Source organism: Delphinus delphis, chromosome 1, assembly GCF_949987515.2.
Source record: "Delphinus delphis chromosome 1, mDelDel1.2, whole genome shotgun sequence".
Taxonomy (NCBI): Eukaryota; Metazoa; Chordata; class Mammalia; order Artiodactyla; family Delphinidae; genus Delphinus; species Delphinus delphis.
In genome coordinates this window covers 4,201,827-4,218,748 of record NC_082683.1, presented here as the reverse complement: position 1 = coordinate 4,218,748, position 16,922 = coordinate 4,201,827, and the positions used below count along the sequence as shown (strand labels likewise).

Genomic DNA, 16,922 nt, shown 5'->3' with positions numbered 1-16,922 from the left:
CCTCACTCCGAGGTGTGTGTGTGTGTGTGCGCGCGCGCGCCTGTATGTGGGCCGGGGGGGGACTTGTCCCGGGGGGGCATCTCTGAGTGACACTGAAGAAACCCCGCAGCTCTCAGCCCAGAGGTCTCAGGGATGGGCCAGAGAAAGTGTGCGGGGTGTCTGCAGGGGGAGGAGGCATCCCAGGGGGCACATGCGGATCCAGAGCAGGTTGTGAGGGCTGAACCTGGGGGGAGGGCAGGAGGGCGGGGGAGCGAGGGGCTTCTTCACCTGGGGGATGTCCCACAGGTGGGCAGCCTTTCTAGACATGGGGTCAGGCCAGCTGGGGCTCCAAGTTCCCATGCTCCGAACCTTCCCGCAGACAGTGGCCCAGGGAAGCCCCGCCCAGCACCAACGTGTCTGCCCAAAAGCCCCACCCCTCCAAAATGCCCGTCCTGCCTGTCCCCTCCCCCAGCCCGGCCGCTTCTTCACCTTCAAGGAGGCTCTCGAGTAGGGCGGGATGCCACTGTCGTACTTTCCGGACACGATACCACAGGCCAGAGGGGACCAGGTCATGGCGCCCACTCCTAGGAGAGGAAAGCCGGACGAGGTCAAACCCAGGGTCCCGAGGAGGGGAGGGGCGGGGCGAGGGGAAAGGGGCGGGGCAGGGCAGGGTCGAGGGGCGGAGCAGGGCAGGGTCGAGGGGCGGGGCGAGGGGATCTGGGATGGGGTTGGGGCAGGGCTGGGGAGGAGGTGGAGCGAGGGAGAGGGTGGGGCGGGGCGGGGGCGGGGCCTGGAGGGCAAGCGCGAGGGCGGGGCCGGGCAGGGGAGCCCACCTATCTTGTGGAAGAGCTCGGGAAGCTGCACTTCCACCTTTTCGCGTTGGAACATGTGGTACTCGGCCTGCTCACAGATGGGCGGGATCAGGTTGAACTGCCGGGCAACGGAGTAGGCCTCCTGGGAGAAGCAAAGAGGGGCATGGAGGGTCCCTGACGGTCAGCGGTTCTGAGGGGCCTCCGGGGCAGCAAGGAGAAGACACAAAGGCATCCCCAGGAACGGCTGGCCCTCCTGCCCCTCCCCTCTCCTCTCAGCTTTCCTGGGAGCCTGTTAGGCCCCCCTCCACGAGTGGAGAAAAGTGAGTGGGTTGTGGGATCCCAAGGCTGAAGGGCTTTGGGGGGAAAGCACAACTCAGTAGTGAGGCTTGGGTCCTGGCACTTACTGGCCGGGTGTCCTTGGGTAAGGGGCTCACCCCCCTGTGCCTCAGTTTCCCCATTTGTCATGAGGGTCAAATGAGCCAACAGGGTTGGCAGCCCTCAGGACAGTGCCTGCCTGTTACTGGTTTTATCATGATTGTCACTCTAGGGCCTGGACCCAGGATGATGGCAGGGGCAGAAAACATTAGGTCAGGAGGGGAAAGTGGCCGGCATCAGCCCATTTCTGGGACTTGGAGGTCAAGGCCTCTCCTCTGCAGACCGGATGGGTGTGAGCTCCTGGGGACGCCCGTCTGCCAGCCCTAGAGGCCCTTTCCCCTTCAGCTTGAGACTCAGCTTTCACATCTGTAAAGTGGGGGTGAGATCCTGACACCTCAGTGAGCTCTGTGCTGGGTCCAGGCAGCTTCAGAAAAATGCCGTAGGATCATTAATGCCGCAAACTCCGAAGGCCGATTATACCATGGGCTTCTAAAGTTGTCTGTAACTTGAAATGAAAATCCTGCTTAATTTTTTTTTTTTTGGATGAACCAGAAATCTGGGGCTCACTAGAGGAGAAACCCGCTAGCAGGGATGCCAGGATGTGGGAAATTCTGGTGGGTGGGGCATGGGAAAGGCTGAGGTTGGGAGGAGGCCTGGAGGCAGGGGTGAGGGCGCCAGCCTGAGAGCTAGTCCTGCGAAGACGCAGTCCCCAGGCCTCTGCCCTCCCCCCACCAACCAGCTGCCTGCCTCTGAGAAGCCACCCTGCCGACCCTTCTGGGATACCCCAGAAATATTATGAAACATCTGTCACCCTCAGCTACTGATGGCTCCCGTGGAGGGAAATGACAAGGAAGGGGATGCCTTCCTGAAAATGCAGGTGAGGGGGAAACATCATGGATCATGAGATGGAAACCCAGGCTCTGAACTGCGCGGCCTGAGCATCCATCTTGGCATGGGCTGTGTGACCTTGGGTGTGTTACTTAACCTCTCTGTGCCTCAATGGCCACATCTGAAAAACAGGATAACAGTAGCACTTACCTCATAGGGCATTGTGAGGATTAAATGGGAGTCAGTCCACATGAAACCCTCAAATCTAACGGCACCTGGAACACCACAAGAGCTCAGCACGGTGGCTGGCACTGTCACCGCTGCTGAGCACTGGCTGAGCTCCAGGACCCCCACTAAGAGCTTCACACCTGTTTTCTCAGATAATCCTCACAACAGCCTCATGACGGGGTAGGTTGTCCTTGCAGTCTTGTTCTACAGGTGGGGAAACTGAGGCTCAGAGAGGTGAAGCCATCTGTCTGGGGCCACGCAGTGCTGGGATTCAAGCCCAGACCCCTGTCTGCAAGACCTGCGGACATCACTGCCACATGTCACCATACTGTCCCTCCCCATAGTACCCAGTTATCTGTGCATTAGGGACCAACGGCACTGAACCTGCTAGAGCCCCGGAGTCACCATCCACGGAGCTGGGGCCGGGAGCCCAGCTGGGGGACACGCACACACCGAGAGGTCACCGTACCATGATCTCCATGGAGCTCCAGCGCGATGTGCCCCAGTACATGGCCATCCCCTGGTTAATGACGTGGGTCATGGCACGCACCGTCTCTGTCACGAGAGAAGGGGAAACCACAGGTGGGGGGGGGCGGCCGGGGGCACGGGGCCTGGCCTGGGGACATTCTGCAAATACAGGCGGGCGCCAGGAGGAGGGGGAGGGTGCTGTCGGGACGGCTTGCAAGCAGTGTACTTCCCGGCTCCGGAGTTGGGGGCGGCCTGGGTTTTCTGGGACCACAGAAAAAAGTGAGCCTCTGTCCAAGAAGCTGGTCTTGAAAACAATGTTCCCAAATAGTTAGAGGTCTTATGGAATCTTTGAAAAATGGGTTATGGATGGATTGAGACGTTTCTATGGCAGATTAGAGGGATGCAGGAAAGGTGAGGTCAAAGAATGTGACTCTAGAACGGGGGGTGTTCTCTAGTCTGGGGAAGAATGGGGGACCCTGATCACTCAGGAAGAACCAGATAAACGGATTAAGGTTACGATCAGATTGACAGATGGCAAGAGGAAGTAACATAATTTCTGCCCATTTCTAGTCTCCCACTTGGGGCTACTCCGGACTCTCACTGGGATCTGGAGAATTGAATGGAGAGGTAATAATAACATCTGTCAGGAGAAAGGGCAGGGTGTGGGGCCCTGGGTGGTCCCAGGGGTTGGGGGCTGCAGAGCGGAGCTCCCCTCGAGTCCAGAAGAGCCAGCAGTAGACATGGAAAGCCCCCTGTGGACCACGCCCCGACTTTCACACCAGCCCAGTATCCAGGAGCAAGGGACCCTCTCCCCATCTACACTGTGATAGATTCTTCCTTGGACTCAAAAACGTTTTTTGAGAAATAAAAATCTGCCAGTTAGTGTCGCCCCCGAGGCTGTTTTGGCCCCAGGGGGATATTGTGGTTTTTAAAATTGAACTCGACCTCAAATTTTAAAATTTTAAATGGCTCTTAGCTTTGTGGGATGATGGGCTACCCCATCAGATTTCTCTCAAGTCCCATACAATGCTTGCAAGTTCGACTGCCCAAGGCAGCCTCAGAAGTTCAGTTAAAGTACAAGTGTTTCTAAAAACAAATACCGCTTGAAAGTCCCCATCTCTCCCAAAGTGGCCACTGACATGGGACAGCTGAGTCCCTGAAGATGGTGGGGGTGGAAGGAAGGATGGAAGGAAGGAGAATGCAGGCTGGTTCCGAGAGCTCCACCTTGGAATGGCCCAGGACCACTGGAACCTTCTCTGGCAGAGAGCGGCACCTCTGTTTTGGGGTGTCCCTTCCCACCCATCCTGGGTCCCTGAGTGTCCCTTTGGCTGAGGTCCCCTCTTTCAGTAGAAAGCCAAGGTAGCTGGGGCTTCTGGGGTGGTGGTCTCTGTGGGCTAGCCGAGGACCTCTGGAAAAATCACACCTTGGTTTCCACGCCTGTAGGCCAAGCCCTGTCCTCTCCTTCCTTCCAGGGTCAGGGACTGGACTCTTCCCCGCTCATCCCAGGGAGGGGGTCTGGCAGGGAAGCAGCCCCCTCGGGCTGTCAGTGGGCCACCACTTTAACGGCCAACACTATTCGATGTGAAGAGCAGCGCTTGGTTGGAAGGTTGAGGGTCCCAGGAAGGAACCTGCCCACATCCGAACCCTGCGTCTGGGCTCCCAGCCCGGCCGCCCTTCTTGGGTTCTTTAGAAACACTCTTGGGGGGACCTGTGACCATGCGGTGTGACTGCCCAATTCTTTTCAGCCAAGGCTCAGGCCCACATGCCAGAGAGAGGGAAGCAGAGGACACCCCCGTTCGCTAGCCTGGCTTCTTGGAGCACAGCTCTCTCCTAACGCCCCTTCCATGCAGAGAGGGGAGTCCAGCGGGAGCCTGGGGGCCAGGGAGCCTGTGCGAGCCTGTCGCTGGCCTGAGAGGGAAGGGGTCCTGGGCAGTGGCAGGCTGGCCGTGGAGCCCATGCACAGGAGCGTGGCCCTTGGTCTTCTGCCCAAGCTTGGTGTCAGTGACACCAGAAACAGGGACAATTAGGGACAGCTGTCCACCTCAATATTTAATGCTGTTTTACAGAAGCAGGAGGACCAAATCCTTCCAGCTGCTGCCAAAACCCATGGCATCTCCTGCTGCGTCTCAAATAATACATGGGAGGGGTCAGGTGGCAGTGCCAGTTGGCAGGCGGGAGCCCTTTCATTGTGGACCACAGCCCAGTTCCCAGGGATACCAAGGCCTGCCCTTCGTGGGTGGGGTGGGGTCCCAGGGTCCTTTGGCTTAGGGGTGGGCAGAGACCGCTGCATGGCCAGAGGCTGCCCCGGGGCTCAGAGTTTCCCCAGCTCATGTAGGTATTTTTCAAGGAGGAAAACAACTGCATTTCAATGGTGAGCTCTGGCTGCATGGCATGGGGTGAGAGTGACAGGTGGCCCAGCCCACCCAGGGGACTGGAGCACTGCACGCCACTGGGGGCAGGGCAGCTGGTTGCTGGTGCCCTCACTTTTGGTTGAGGTGGGAGCTTAGCAAACGTGGAGAAGATAAAACCTGCCGGGGGCCAAAGTTCTGGGGTCCCCGATGCGTTTACTCCTGTGGGAACCTGGTCTCCCCAGCCCTCTCCCAGACCATCTGGGGTCAAGGTTTCTGGTGCAGATCACAGCAACCCCCAAGTCAAGAGGAGGCCCCGCGGGTCACGGGTCATGGCAATGCAAGGCAGTGCGAGGAGGGGCATGCATGCACAGGAGTAGGGGAGGAATGAGGTGACAGCGTGGACCAGGGGGACGGCGCGGCTCTGCGCCACTTTGCTTTTCTTCACTTGCAAGGTGTTCCCATAAGGCACTTATTTCTCCTTTGTGCATTTTATGGAGAAGTTTAGTCATGGGGGCGGGGGAAGAGAGTCGTGTAAATAAAAGCACTGTCTCATAAAATGCAGCTCAGACACAGAGGTCAGTTGTCGGGCCGAGGGTACTGTGTACCTTCTATGATGAATGTCCTTGACTTGGAGGAACTAAATGGATCCCCTGGTGATAAAAGAAAGATGGAAAGAGACCAGAGTTCACAGCTGTGGGAACGCTGAGGGGCACAGTCTGACAAAGGGCACGGGGACGGAGGCTCAAATCACTTTTCGCAGAATACTCGTTTGGATAAAAAACCAACCACACACACACGTGCACACACACACACACGTATATATACACACACACAGGTGCATGGTATATACACAAACAAATGAAGAAAAAGTAACTCGAACATAACTGAATTTTCCAAGTCCCTGAAGCAGCAAAGCACAAATGAGAAGATGCCCGAAGCAGAAAGTTGGAGGAGATAGTGGGGGCTGAGATGGCAGGAGTCAAAGAATAAACAAGCGCCTGAGAAACCAAAACCGCTTTTCAAAGCACTGCACGTCTTTTTTTTCTCCTCTGAGTAACAGTTCATTCCCCAGAGCAGAAGTCCCCTAAACCCTCCCAGTAGAACGTGGGCCATGATTGAAAGGACGGAAAAGAAGGCGGCCCTTGCAGAGTCATCATACTGTGACTTTAGCTACCGCTGCACACAGCTCAAAGCCAGGATGGGCGCGGACCCAGAGCAAGGAGGGGACTCAGCCTGGAGGCGCTGGGGTGCGCGTGAGGGGTCGAGCAGGGGCTGAGCTCAGGCCCGCCCCCCCGCCCCTCCCCACACGGGGAAGGCCCCACCCTCCAGACCCCCAGGCCTGGGTGCCCCGCGCGCCCTGCGGTGGTACCATCAGAGCCTCAGGCCTGGGTGCCCCGCGGGCCCTGCGGTGGTAGCATCAGAGCCCCAGGCCTGGGTGCCCAGTGGGCCCTGCGGTGGTAGCATCAGACCCCCAGGCCTGGGTGCCCCGCGGGCCCTGCGGTGGTAGCATCAGAGCCTCAGGCCTGGGTGCCCCGCGGGCCCTGCGGTGGTACAATCAGAGCCTCAGGTACAGAGCTTTCTGCTCTTTTTGGAACCGTGACACCCGGGCAGTCAGTGCTTCCGGGGAGAACGTACCTTCCATGGGCGTGTTGGGGTCCGGGCGGTTGGCAAACACCACGTCCACATACTCCAACTGCAGCCGCTCCAGGGAGGCTTTCAGACCTGGGGGAAGGAGTGGGGAAGGACTGTTACCATCTTCACAGACATTCCTGGGCCCTCGTGCGTGCATGCGTCTCAGGGAGCAATAGATGAAAGGGACGAGGCCCCGGCACCGGGAGCTGTGGACGGCAGGGTGCATCTGTGGGCACGGGCCACCTAGGTGGAGAACAGCCATGAGAGAAGAGGGGGCACACCCCAAAGGGGGGGGTGGAGTCCACAGGCCCAATGTCCTGTGACTGCATGGAGGGGGCCCTTCAGAGTGGCCCAGGGGGAACTGGGAGAGCCAGGCCACCTGACACGGAGGACAGCTGCGTCGCTCATCTATGGCACCGAAGGCCCGTGGGGCCCGAAACGCATGAGTACTTCGCAGCGGCTCAGAACAGAGCTGCAGAGTGGAAGTGCTGGGCTGCGGGACGGGGAGGGGCGGGCAGCAAGGCCTCCTAATCATTTGATTGTCAATGGATTGACTGTATTACCTTGACGACAGTGAACGTGGGGAGAGAATACAAATCAGGATGAGTGAGACATCCTGGCACCTCCACCCCAGTGCTCCGTGTGCTGAGGCCCAGGCTGTGTCTGACACACACCCTCACCTGGGTCCTTCCCAATTCCACTAACCCCAGATGTGGGCATTCTTACCAGACCCATTTTGCAGATGCTGCCACAGAGGCCTGGGGAAGTGATGTCCCTTGCTCAGGGTCACCTGGTGGGCACAGGGTCTAGCCTAGATTGAAACCCAGGCCTGTCTGTGTCTTCTCAGGGACAACACTGCCCACCCCAGGGCAGCACGGGCCCCGCCCACCCATACCCCTGTCCCCTCCCACACGACACGGAGGGTCCACCCCATGTGAGCCTGGGTGAACCAGAGCACGGGCTGTCCCCAGGCTCCGGGCCTGTAGCATTGGTGGGGGAGGGGCACTGTGCTTTCTTCACTTTCGCATCCACGGGAAGATGCCGTGGGTTTAGGGGGCTGTGTGGAGCCAGGGCCCCCCTCACCTTCTATTATGTGCTTCCTGGAAAGGCCCCTCTCCGTCTCGGCTCTGAAAAGCAGGCGACAGCACGTGTGATATTGCGGGCGGTTTGGGGGAAAATGCTCATGACGCAGAAGTAGGTCAGCTCGTGCCACTTGTGGTCTGATTCCACTTCGGGGATAAAACCACGAGGCTATGCGGATTTGCTTGTGGAGATGACCTGGCAGAGCTGGGCCGCCTGCCCGCCACCCTGGGGAGGTGGGGCTCAGCGGGGAATGCAGGCCTCTGCTTTTCAATTTGCCCTTCTGTCTAGCTTGGAGTTTTTTCTTTTTTGGCTTGGAGTTTTTAAAAATTGAAAGCGAATCCCATTTCTAATTCCTATGAAGCCCATTTTGTCCAGCCCCAGAGAGAATATGGGGCCAGATTCCTGGAGGACGGCAGGAGTGGTCTGTGGCCCAGGAAAGGTGGAGTGATTGGGACAGTTCATGAATTTTCTGTGTTTTCCAGAAATTTTTAGGATGTTACCTTTGTAATCAGAAACAAACCAACCCACAAAAGTAAAAATAAAAATGAAACAAGGTTCGAGTACAAGGCAACTCAGACAAAGCTGCTTTTCTGGAACGTGACGTCCCTCAATAGGGATGGCACGAGCCAGGGCAGATGGCTGCACAAACGCCAGCCCACCCCCTGCTTCCGGCACCGGGAGACAGGAAACTGTGCTGCCCACGTGCTGTCCTCCAGGAGGTTCCTGAGGTCCAGGACAGACCCGGTGCAGCCTCCGTTTCCCCAGGATAACTACCCCCTCCCCACCCCCAGGGGCCTCCTAAATCAGGGGTCTCTGCAGACCTGGCCCCCGGCCAGGGGCAAGGTCTGCCCGTTGCACCTACTTTCCTCCCCAGAAGATCTTGGTGGTGATGACGAGGCTGGATCGTCTGCGGAACGAGAGAAGGAGGGGTGTTACTGGGCATGATCTCTTGGGGTCCTCCCTCCCCCCACCTTCCCCACTGTCGTCAGCTCTTACACAGGGGTCCTAAACCCTTCTCATCCTGGAGCATAGGGCGTGAAATGGGGCGCCTCTCTGCCATTCGATGTTTGGGGTGTGCCGAGCCCAGGGACCTGAGGCTCCCCGTTGAGCCAGGAGACAACCCACAGATGAAACTAACCTGTGGATGTCACTAACCATGGAACTAGGGTTGGGCAGTGGGGGCTGGAGGGAGACGGAGTCTAGTGTGATGGAGCCTGGAGCCCAGAGGAGGGGGGACACTCAGGAGAGGGGAGGACACGGCTCAGGGAATAGAAGGCAGCTGCGGCTCCCTGGGGACTCCAAGGAGGTCAAGTGTAGGGGCTGGCGGCTGGACGGAGGGCTCTGGAGAGGATGGAGCGAGGCAAGGGACCAGGCTGTCTGGTTCTTCCTCTACCGGCTGAGACTGTTTCAGAAAAGCTGTGTGTGGGGCAGCCTTGGGGAGCGGCCTGTGGGACACTGAGGTGGGGGGGAGGCTAGGGTGGGGCTGACCCGAGAGGCAGGCAGGTGATGTTCCTGGGGGTTCGGGCTTCAGTGGCTGTAAGCCAGAGGAAAGGGGATAGAGTCAGGTCTCCCGCTGCAAATCCACAAGAGGCAGCGCTGACACCTTTGTGACTTTGCCTGGGAGGGACAGGTGGGCGGGGGTCATGATGGCCCCTCCTGGCCACATTTGACCTTGACCATTCCCATAGGAGGGTGACAGTGTCTCCTGGGGTCGTGCTTTCCTCTAGTGGGGGGTGTAGGGGGAGGACTGCTCAGGAAACAGCTCCTCAAAGCCAGGAGCTCCACAGCCGTCAGTGTGGCCTGCAGGGGCGATGACCTAACTGGAATCTATCTCCTCAAGACTTCAACTAAGATGTTATCAGGGCCCTCTCTAACAGGCGCAGTTTCCTTTTAACTGCAAAGTGAGCAGGGATACATTTTGGTATCAATTAGAGCTGAGAAGAAACAACATGGGTGGGGCAGGAGGAGGGGTGTCAGTCATCCAGGCCCCAGAGGTTGGGGGAGACTCTGAGTTTGTGCGCTAGGGGAGGGGAGGGAGAGGGGAGGGGAGGGGGAGGGGAGGGGAGGGGAGGGGGGAGGGGAGGGGGAGGGGAGGGGGGAGGGGGAGGGGAGGGGGGAGGGGAGGGGAGGGGGAGGGGAGGGGGAGGGGAGGGGAGGGGAGGGGGGGAGGGGGGAGGGGAGGGGAGGGGAGAGGGGAGGGGGAGGGGGAGGGGAGGGGGAGGGGAGGGGGAGGGGAGGGGGAGGGGGAGGGGGAGGGGAGGGGGAGGGGGAGGGGGAGGCCCAGCCTTCTAACTGCTTCTGACTTTGCTGAAAATAAACACACACAGGCCACAGGGACCCCAAAATGCAGTCAAGCGCTCAGCCTGGCCTGACTCCAGGAGGGCGGGCGGGAACTCTGCTTGACACCAGACACAAGGCTCCTGACCGGCTTTCCGGGGGAGGGGGGAGCTCCCCCCCTCACCGCGGTGCAGGCCCTGGCTCCCCGGGGTGGCCACCCACAGTGTGAGTGCTCGCACCCCTGCAGGAAGCGTGGGGCTGCCTCTATTCTGGGATGCTCTCACCTTCCCAGAAGGAAAAATTCTGGAACCGCCAGGCCTTAGACAGCCTGGCTGGTGGCACAAGGGTGATGAGGCCAACCCTGGGTGCTCCACCGGAAAACAGGAAGGAACAGCCACCGGATCCTTGCCCGGGTGGCCTGCCCATCCCACCCAGGACCCCAGGGTGGTCCTCTTCCCTCCCACCAGCCTCCTCCAGCCTCTTCCCTGTGCGCGTGCGCCCTGGGGATGGAGCACAGAGCAGAGTAATTACCTCCATCCCTTCTTCTTGATGATGTTTCCTAACACCACTTCAGCCCTGCCAAGAAGACCGAGACATGGGGACTTCATTACAGCGTAACAGAAACACCAAACCTCGCCCCACCTGGACAGTCAGCCACAGGATCCCCTCTGTGAAAATGCCACTGGGGCCGGGGAGCCGGGCTGTTAACGCCCTTTGGCTCGGGAAGCTCATTCCAGAGCAAGGAGAGTGCCTGGGAGCAGCTGGGTTACTCCCCGTGGAGGTGGCCATGGGCGTGTGCCACTTGACCCAGCGATGGCCGCTCCGGCTCCCGCGGAGAAGGAAGGAGCAACGTCCTGCTGGGCAAGACCGGCAGCAGACTGTTGCCCTGGCCCGTTGGAAATTCACCGGGGAAAACGCTCGGCCACGTTACATGGGGGAAGTTTCTAGACATGTATATTTTTTAAAAGGTAAATTATTCACCAAGGGCATCCTCTGTTTGCAGAGACGATCAACATGTACTCAGGGCTGAATTTCCAGCCGAGTGCGTGTGTGTGTGTGTGTGTGTGTGTGTGTGTGTGTGTGTGTGTATCCCTCTTGTTTCTTGCTTCTGAACAATAGAGAGACAGACGCCATGCTGACCGCTCTCTGTTCTGCTTGGCCTCCCTCCGGACCCTGCACCAAACTCAGGCCAGCCGGGGTCACGCGTGGACCGTTCCAGCCACGCTTGGCACTGCAGCGCTGGATTAACTTTTAAGAACTTTCTGCTTGTGGCGAAATGTTTCTGAGCAAAAAACGACAGACGGAGAACCATCCATACCCAGCTACATTCCAATTATAACAGCGCCTGAGTCACCCGCTCAGGAATAACGGGTTCTAATTTGTGAGCTGCTTAGCATACGTTCTGAAGGCTCTTCATTTGCGGTCAAGATGCACAGATAGTCACTCAGCCCTGGGTCTCCTCCTTTTATTCCTGGGTCCCTCGGTGGTGGCACAAAAGATCAGGAAAGGAGGAAGACAGGGGAGCAGGCAATGGTCCTGGGGCTACAGGAGCTGTAGGCAACGACTCACCCGAAGCCTGTTGCTTTCGGCTGTGAATTCTCCTGGCCATGAATTTGGTAAGCCTCTGCCCAGCGGGGGCACAGAAATCCTGCAGCTCTCCGGGAAGTGCCCAAAGCATGAGAAGCAGGGGCACTCAGTAAGACAGACGCTTGGCGCTCTGGTGAGCAAGAGGGACTCGGCGTGCTGGCCCCGGCACGCCAGCCCCGGCTGTCCAGTTAAGCTGGGGGAAGTGAAGACAGTGACGCAGACAGTGTGGCTGCCGTGAAAGGGGGGTGCTGGGTCTGGACACAGGGCCATCTGGAGTTGCCTTCCTCACCCTCTCCTGGGCAGCAACACGGAGGCAGGCGCAGGGCCAGGGAACAGGCTGGGGTGCTCAGGATGGGGGGGACGCTTCTGGGCTTGGCATCTGCATTGGGCTTTTCCACCTCTGACCCTTCGGCTTAGCTCATCTGTCTGGAAAGCATTTCGCTCTGATGGAAAGCAGCTGCCGGTTTGGAGGGGTGGGGAGGGAGCTGTGGCATCAGGAGGACAGAGGGCTGCTGACAGGGTCTGGAGGAGATTTGGGGGTCCCAGTGGAGGCCCTCGGGGCTGTCAGATCATCAGAGCAGGACTTGAGCAAAGTCCCAGCTGGGGTCCTGATTCTCGGTACCCTAGGCCCCATCGAGGGCTGCAGGTAATATTACCCGGAGCCTGCGAGGCAGGTGCTGGCCCTGCGGCCACAGTGCACGGGCGGTGGGCCAGGCTGAGCAGCCCAGCTGATGGGAACTTGGCTTGCCCCAGGCAGCAGGGGGCCAGAGGGAGGACAAAGAGAGAGCCAACAAATGATTTCACAAACAAAAGCTGACTTTTGGAAACCCGATGCAGGAGAGTGGATGATTTGATTACAGCCAGTCTTTAAAACTGAAGCCAGCAGCCCTGGCTGAAGAGGGCTTTTACATAATTGAGTAGGAAAATTCACTGCCAAGATGGGAAGAGCAGCTCCCTGCAGCGCTCGGCTCAGCAGACCCTGCTCTCCCCCGCTCCTGAGACGCCCTGCATTCCCTGCAGCCCTAATTGCACCATTAAGATGTGAAAATATCAGGCATGTGGGGCTGCCTGCACTTCGCGGGCGCGGCAGGAGAGCCCCCTGGACTACAGCTTAATCACGGCTCTCCCCCAACGCAGCATCTTTGGCACCAGAAGGGCTGTGGTCATCTTGCTGCTTGAACACACGGGAGTTTAGCAAGTGGCCAAATGCTCTGTGATTCTGGCCCCGTGAAAACGCCACCTCCCCACGCCGTTTACAGTTTAGAAAAGCAGGCAGAGTGGGAGGCGCAAACCCTCTGGGGAGTAAGAGCCCCTAGGAGCAACAGAAGCTCCGGCTCTTCCCAGGGAAGCTGTGGTTGGCCTGCATCGCTTCTTCCCGTGAAAAAAGGCACGTACTTGCCCGCCGCGTAGACTTCTGCGGTATCGAAGAGGTTGATGCCATTGTCGTAGGCCAAGGTCATTAGCTGCTCTGCCATCTGAAACGAGAAAACCGGGGCTCTCACAGGCGGCACCATCTTGTCAGCCCAGGCGGAGGGCCCGGAGGCCCCAGAGCACAGCCTCGTGGCCTGGGAAGACCCCCCGGGTGCCAAGGCGGCCCTGTCCCCGCCGCAGGACAGGCCTGGAAGCAGCTCAGTCACAAACCCATAGAGAAGAGAGAAGACAGAATGAATGCAGAAACAGCCTCTGGACTGTGAATTTCTTGTGAGCAGGGACCCCACCTATTAGGTCATCTCAGGGCTTAGCACCTGTGCTGAGTTGAATCGTGTCCCCCAGATTCATATCCACCCAGAACCTCAGAATGTGACCTTATTTGGCAGTGGGGTTTTTGCAGATGTAATTAGTTAAGATGAGGTCATACTGCTTTAGGGTGAGTCCTACATCCAACATGAGTGGTTTCCTTATAAGAATAGACACAGACACACGGGGAAGAGGCCATGTGAAGATGGAGGCAAAGGTTAAGTAATGAGCCTGCAATCCAAGGAATGCCAAGGACTGCCAGCCAGCAGCAGAGCTGGGAGACAGGAACAGAACTCCTTCAGAGCCCTGGAGGCAGCGCGGCCCTGCGGACACCTTGATTTTGGACTTCCGGCCTCCAGAACTGCGACAGAATAAACTTCTGTTGTTTTATGCCACCCAGTCTTTGCGCTGGCCGTCCTGGGAAACGAACACAGCCCACAACAGGACCGTGATAAACCTTGGCAGAATAAATCCTCTTCAAAAGCTATGGCTAGAATGTGCCCGTGATGCTGTATCCCTCTGAATTCTTCCCAGCAACGGCAGGAGGGTGAAATTACTGTTTGCAGATGGAAAAACTGCTATCCTCAGCTAGCCCTCTGGCCTTGGCCCTGCTTCTCCGGTGCCTTGCAGACCGGTGTGGATGAACGGCAACCGATGGGCAGTCGGGGCGAGGATCCGAGGCAGCCTGCCTGCGATCGACAGCCCCCTCCAAGATGCAGTGGGCAATGAACTCTGCTGGCCCGCTGGGCAGTGCAGGCGTCCGTCCGAGCAGGGGTCACAGATGCAAACTCCCCCACCAGCCACTTCTCGAAGCTCAGCTCAGAGCCCCAAGCCTCCCTCCCAGTAGCTAGCCCACAGTGCGGTGAGTAATACTTAGCCCTCAAAAACTGCACGACAGAAAGCCAGCCAGCTAGGTGCAGCTTCTAGGAGCTTCTCCCAATACCAAACGCGTAAGCCCCACCAGCCAGGCAGGTAAGGAGAGGGAGGCTGGTGCCTGGTGAGGGTTTAGTGGGGTGGAAGGGGGCTCAAACACTGCTGGGAGTGACCAAATCCTTTTATTTTTCAAGAGAAGCCAGAAATCCAGGATATCGGGGAGCGAGGTAAGTTCCGATTTTCAAACGTTGGCAATGAACCCCAAAGGTTTCAGGTGATGAGCAGGCCAAAGCTAACCCCGTCAGTCAGCTGCTGTCTTCCGACTAGGAAAGCTCATTGGTGGAGGAGTTTTCTGGATCCATCTGCAGCGCGGACTGGCTCCTCTCCTTCCTCTGCCTCAAGTGTAACAATGTAGCAGGAGCTCCCCTGCGTCCTCCTTGGGGTCCTCCCTCCCTCCCTCCTCCTTTCTTTGCCTCCAGAGCTGCAGGCACACCAGGCTCCTTCCCTGGTTACCTGCTCTCATCCTTACTTTTCCAGGATGTGTCCCACCAGGCCGCCGGAGCTCTGCCCAGGAGAGGACCGTGTGCTGGGCCCCGCAGGTTACACAGATGGTTTAGGCGTGCTCGCTGTCTCCTGGGAGGGTTCTGAGCGAGGTGACCCAGGGCCAGGGCTTTTATTTTCATATTTCAGACACACACATATTTTCTTATGTCCCCATTGTGCTCACAGGGAGGGTACCACACTGTAGGTATTCTTTTGCATTTTGCTTTTTTCACTTACAATACATCCTGGAAATAGACCCATAGCAGTTCGTGGAGATCGTCTTCATTCCTTCAAAACTTGTTTTTAAAAATCAGGGTAAAATATATATAAAATTTACCTTTTTTTTTTTTTTTTTTTTTCTGCGGTACGCGGGCCTCTCACTGTCGTGGCCTCTCCCGGTGCAGAGCACAGGCTCCGGACATGCAGGCTCAGCGGCCATGGCTCACTGGCCCAGCCGCTCCGCAGCATGTGGGATCTTCCCGGACCGGGGCACGAACCCGCGTCCACTGTATCGGCAGGCAGACTCTCAACCACTGCGCCACCAGGGAAGCCCCAAATTTACCATTTTAAACTTTTTTTTTTTGCTGCGCCACGCAGCATCTTAGTTCCCCAACCAGGGATGGGACGCGTGCCCCCTGCAGTGGAAGTGCCCAGCCTCGATCGCTGGACCGCCGGGGAAGTCCTCTAACCATTTTTAAGTGTACACTTCAATGGCATTAAGTAGATTCACACTGCTGTGCAACCATCCCCACCGTCCATCTCCAGAACCTTTTCATCGTCCCACACTGAAATTCCATCCCCATAAAACGTGAACTCCCCCTCCCCTCGCCCCGGCCCCTGGCCCCCACCCTCCTACTCTCACTCTCTGTGATTCTGGCTCCTCTAAGTGCCTCACATGGGGGGGATCATACAGTCTTTGTCCTTCTGTGACTGGCTGACTTAGATGCCCTCAAGCTTCATCCGTGGTGTAATGTGGCAGAGTTTACGGGGCTGGGTTTTGAAGGGTGGATAGGAGTTTGTCAGGCAGGCAGGAGGAGGGCAGGTGGAGCAGGGGGCGTGGCAGGCAGTAGGGCTGGTGTGTGCCGAGGAGCGCAGCCTGCTGTACCTGCTGCACCTGTGGTCTTGCCCGTCCTGTGCTCAGGTCAAACACCTGGCCACCCTCCACTTGGCTTTCTCTCAATCCAGGATCAAAACCTTTAGCCAGTCGTATCAGCTCCCGCTTGCAAACGGATCTGGAATCTGACCGCTCCTGCCTACCTCCAACTGGGCCCATCTGGTCCAAACTGGAGCATCCCTCGGCTGAGTTTTTGCGGTAGCCCCATAACTCTCTCTGCCTCTGTCTGTGCCCCTGCCACCCCTGCTAGGCAGACTGTGGTCCACAGACCAGCAGCATCAGCATCAGAGATGCAGAATCCCAGGCTCCGCCCCAGACCTGCCTCATCAGATCTGCCCCAGCAGATCTCCGGGGACTCGTGCACACGGTACAGTCTGAGAAGCACCTCCACCGGCCATCCGCAGTGCAGCAGCCAGACTGAGCCTAGTACGACCTAAGTCAGGGCAACCTTCCTCTTTGCTAGAATCCTCCAGTGGCTTCCATGCCACGAAGGGTCAAAGCCAAAGTCCCCACCAGATCTGCTCCCTCACCTCTGACCCCATCTCTTGACACCCCTCCCACCATGGCCTCACGCAGGTGGGCACACACCTGTCCCCTTGGGCTGGAACGCTGTTTCTCTGGATCACCAGGTGGCTCACTCCCTCACCCCCGCCTTCCTGCATCGTCCTGTGTAAACCTGGAGCCAACACCGCAGTCCTTCTTTCTCTGTTTTCCTATTCTCTGTGGTTGACTAAATAGTGGTTCCCCAAAGATATCAGGTCCCTGGAACCTGTGAATGTTACCTTAGGTAGAAAAAGGGACTTTGGAGACTTGATTAAATTAAAGGAGATTCTCCTGGATAAGCTAAGTGGGCCCTAAATGCCACCACAGGTGTCCTTACATGAGGGAGGTGGTGGGAGATTTGACACTGACAGGGGACAGGGACGTGACCACAGAGGCAGAGGCTGGGGTGATGCGGCCACGAGCCGAGGACTGCAGGCAGCCCCCAGACACTGGAAGAGGCAGGAAGTATCCTCCCCTGGAGCCTCCACCGGA

General features: G+C 57.9%; 1 protein-coding gene across 1 annotated transcript in view; it reads right to left on the bottom strand.

The window, feature by feature from the left end:
- Nucleotides 1-16,922, bottom strand: part of KCNAB2 (potassium voltage-gated channel subfamily A regulatory beta subunit 2) — a 97,241-nt gene that overhangs the window by 5,956 nt on the left and 74,363 nt on the right. The window contains exons 6-13 of the mRNA XM_060013348.2: nt 13,016-13,095; nt 10,565-10,609; nt 8,619-8,663; nt 7,757-7,800; nt 6,677-6,763; nt 2,692-2,777; nt 813-933; nt 469-563 (exon numbers count right to left, since the gene is read on the bottom strand). Coding sequence (XP_059869331.1) covers nt 469-563; nt 813-933; nt 2,692-2,777; nt 6,677-6,763; nt 7,757-7,800; nt 8,619-8,663; nt 10,565-10,609; nt 13,016-13,095 — 603 coding nt within the window. The remainder of the gene's footprint in view (nt 1-468; nt 564-812; nt 934-2,691; nt 2,778-6,676; nt 6,764-7,756; nt 7,801-8,618; nt 8,664-10,564; nt 10,610-13,015; nt 13,096-16,922) is intronic.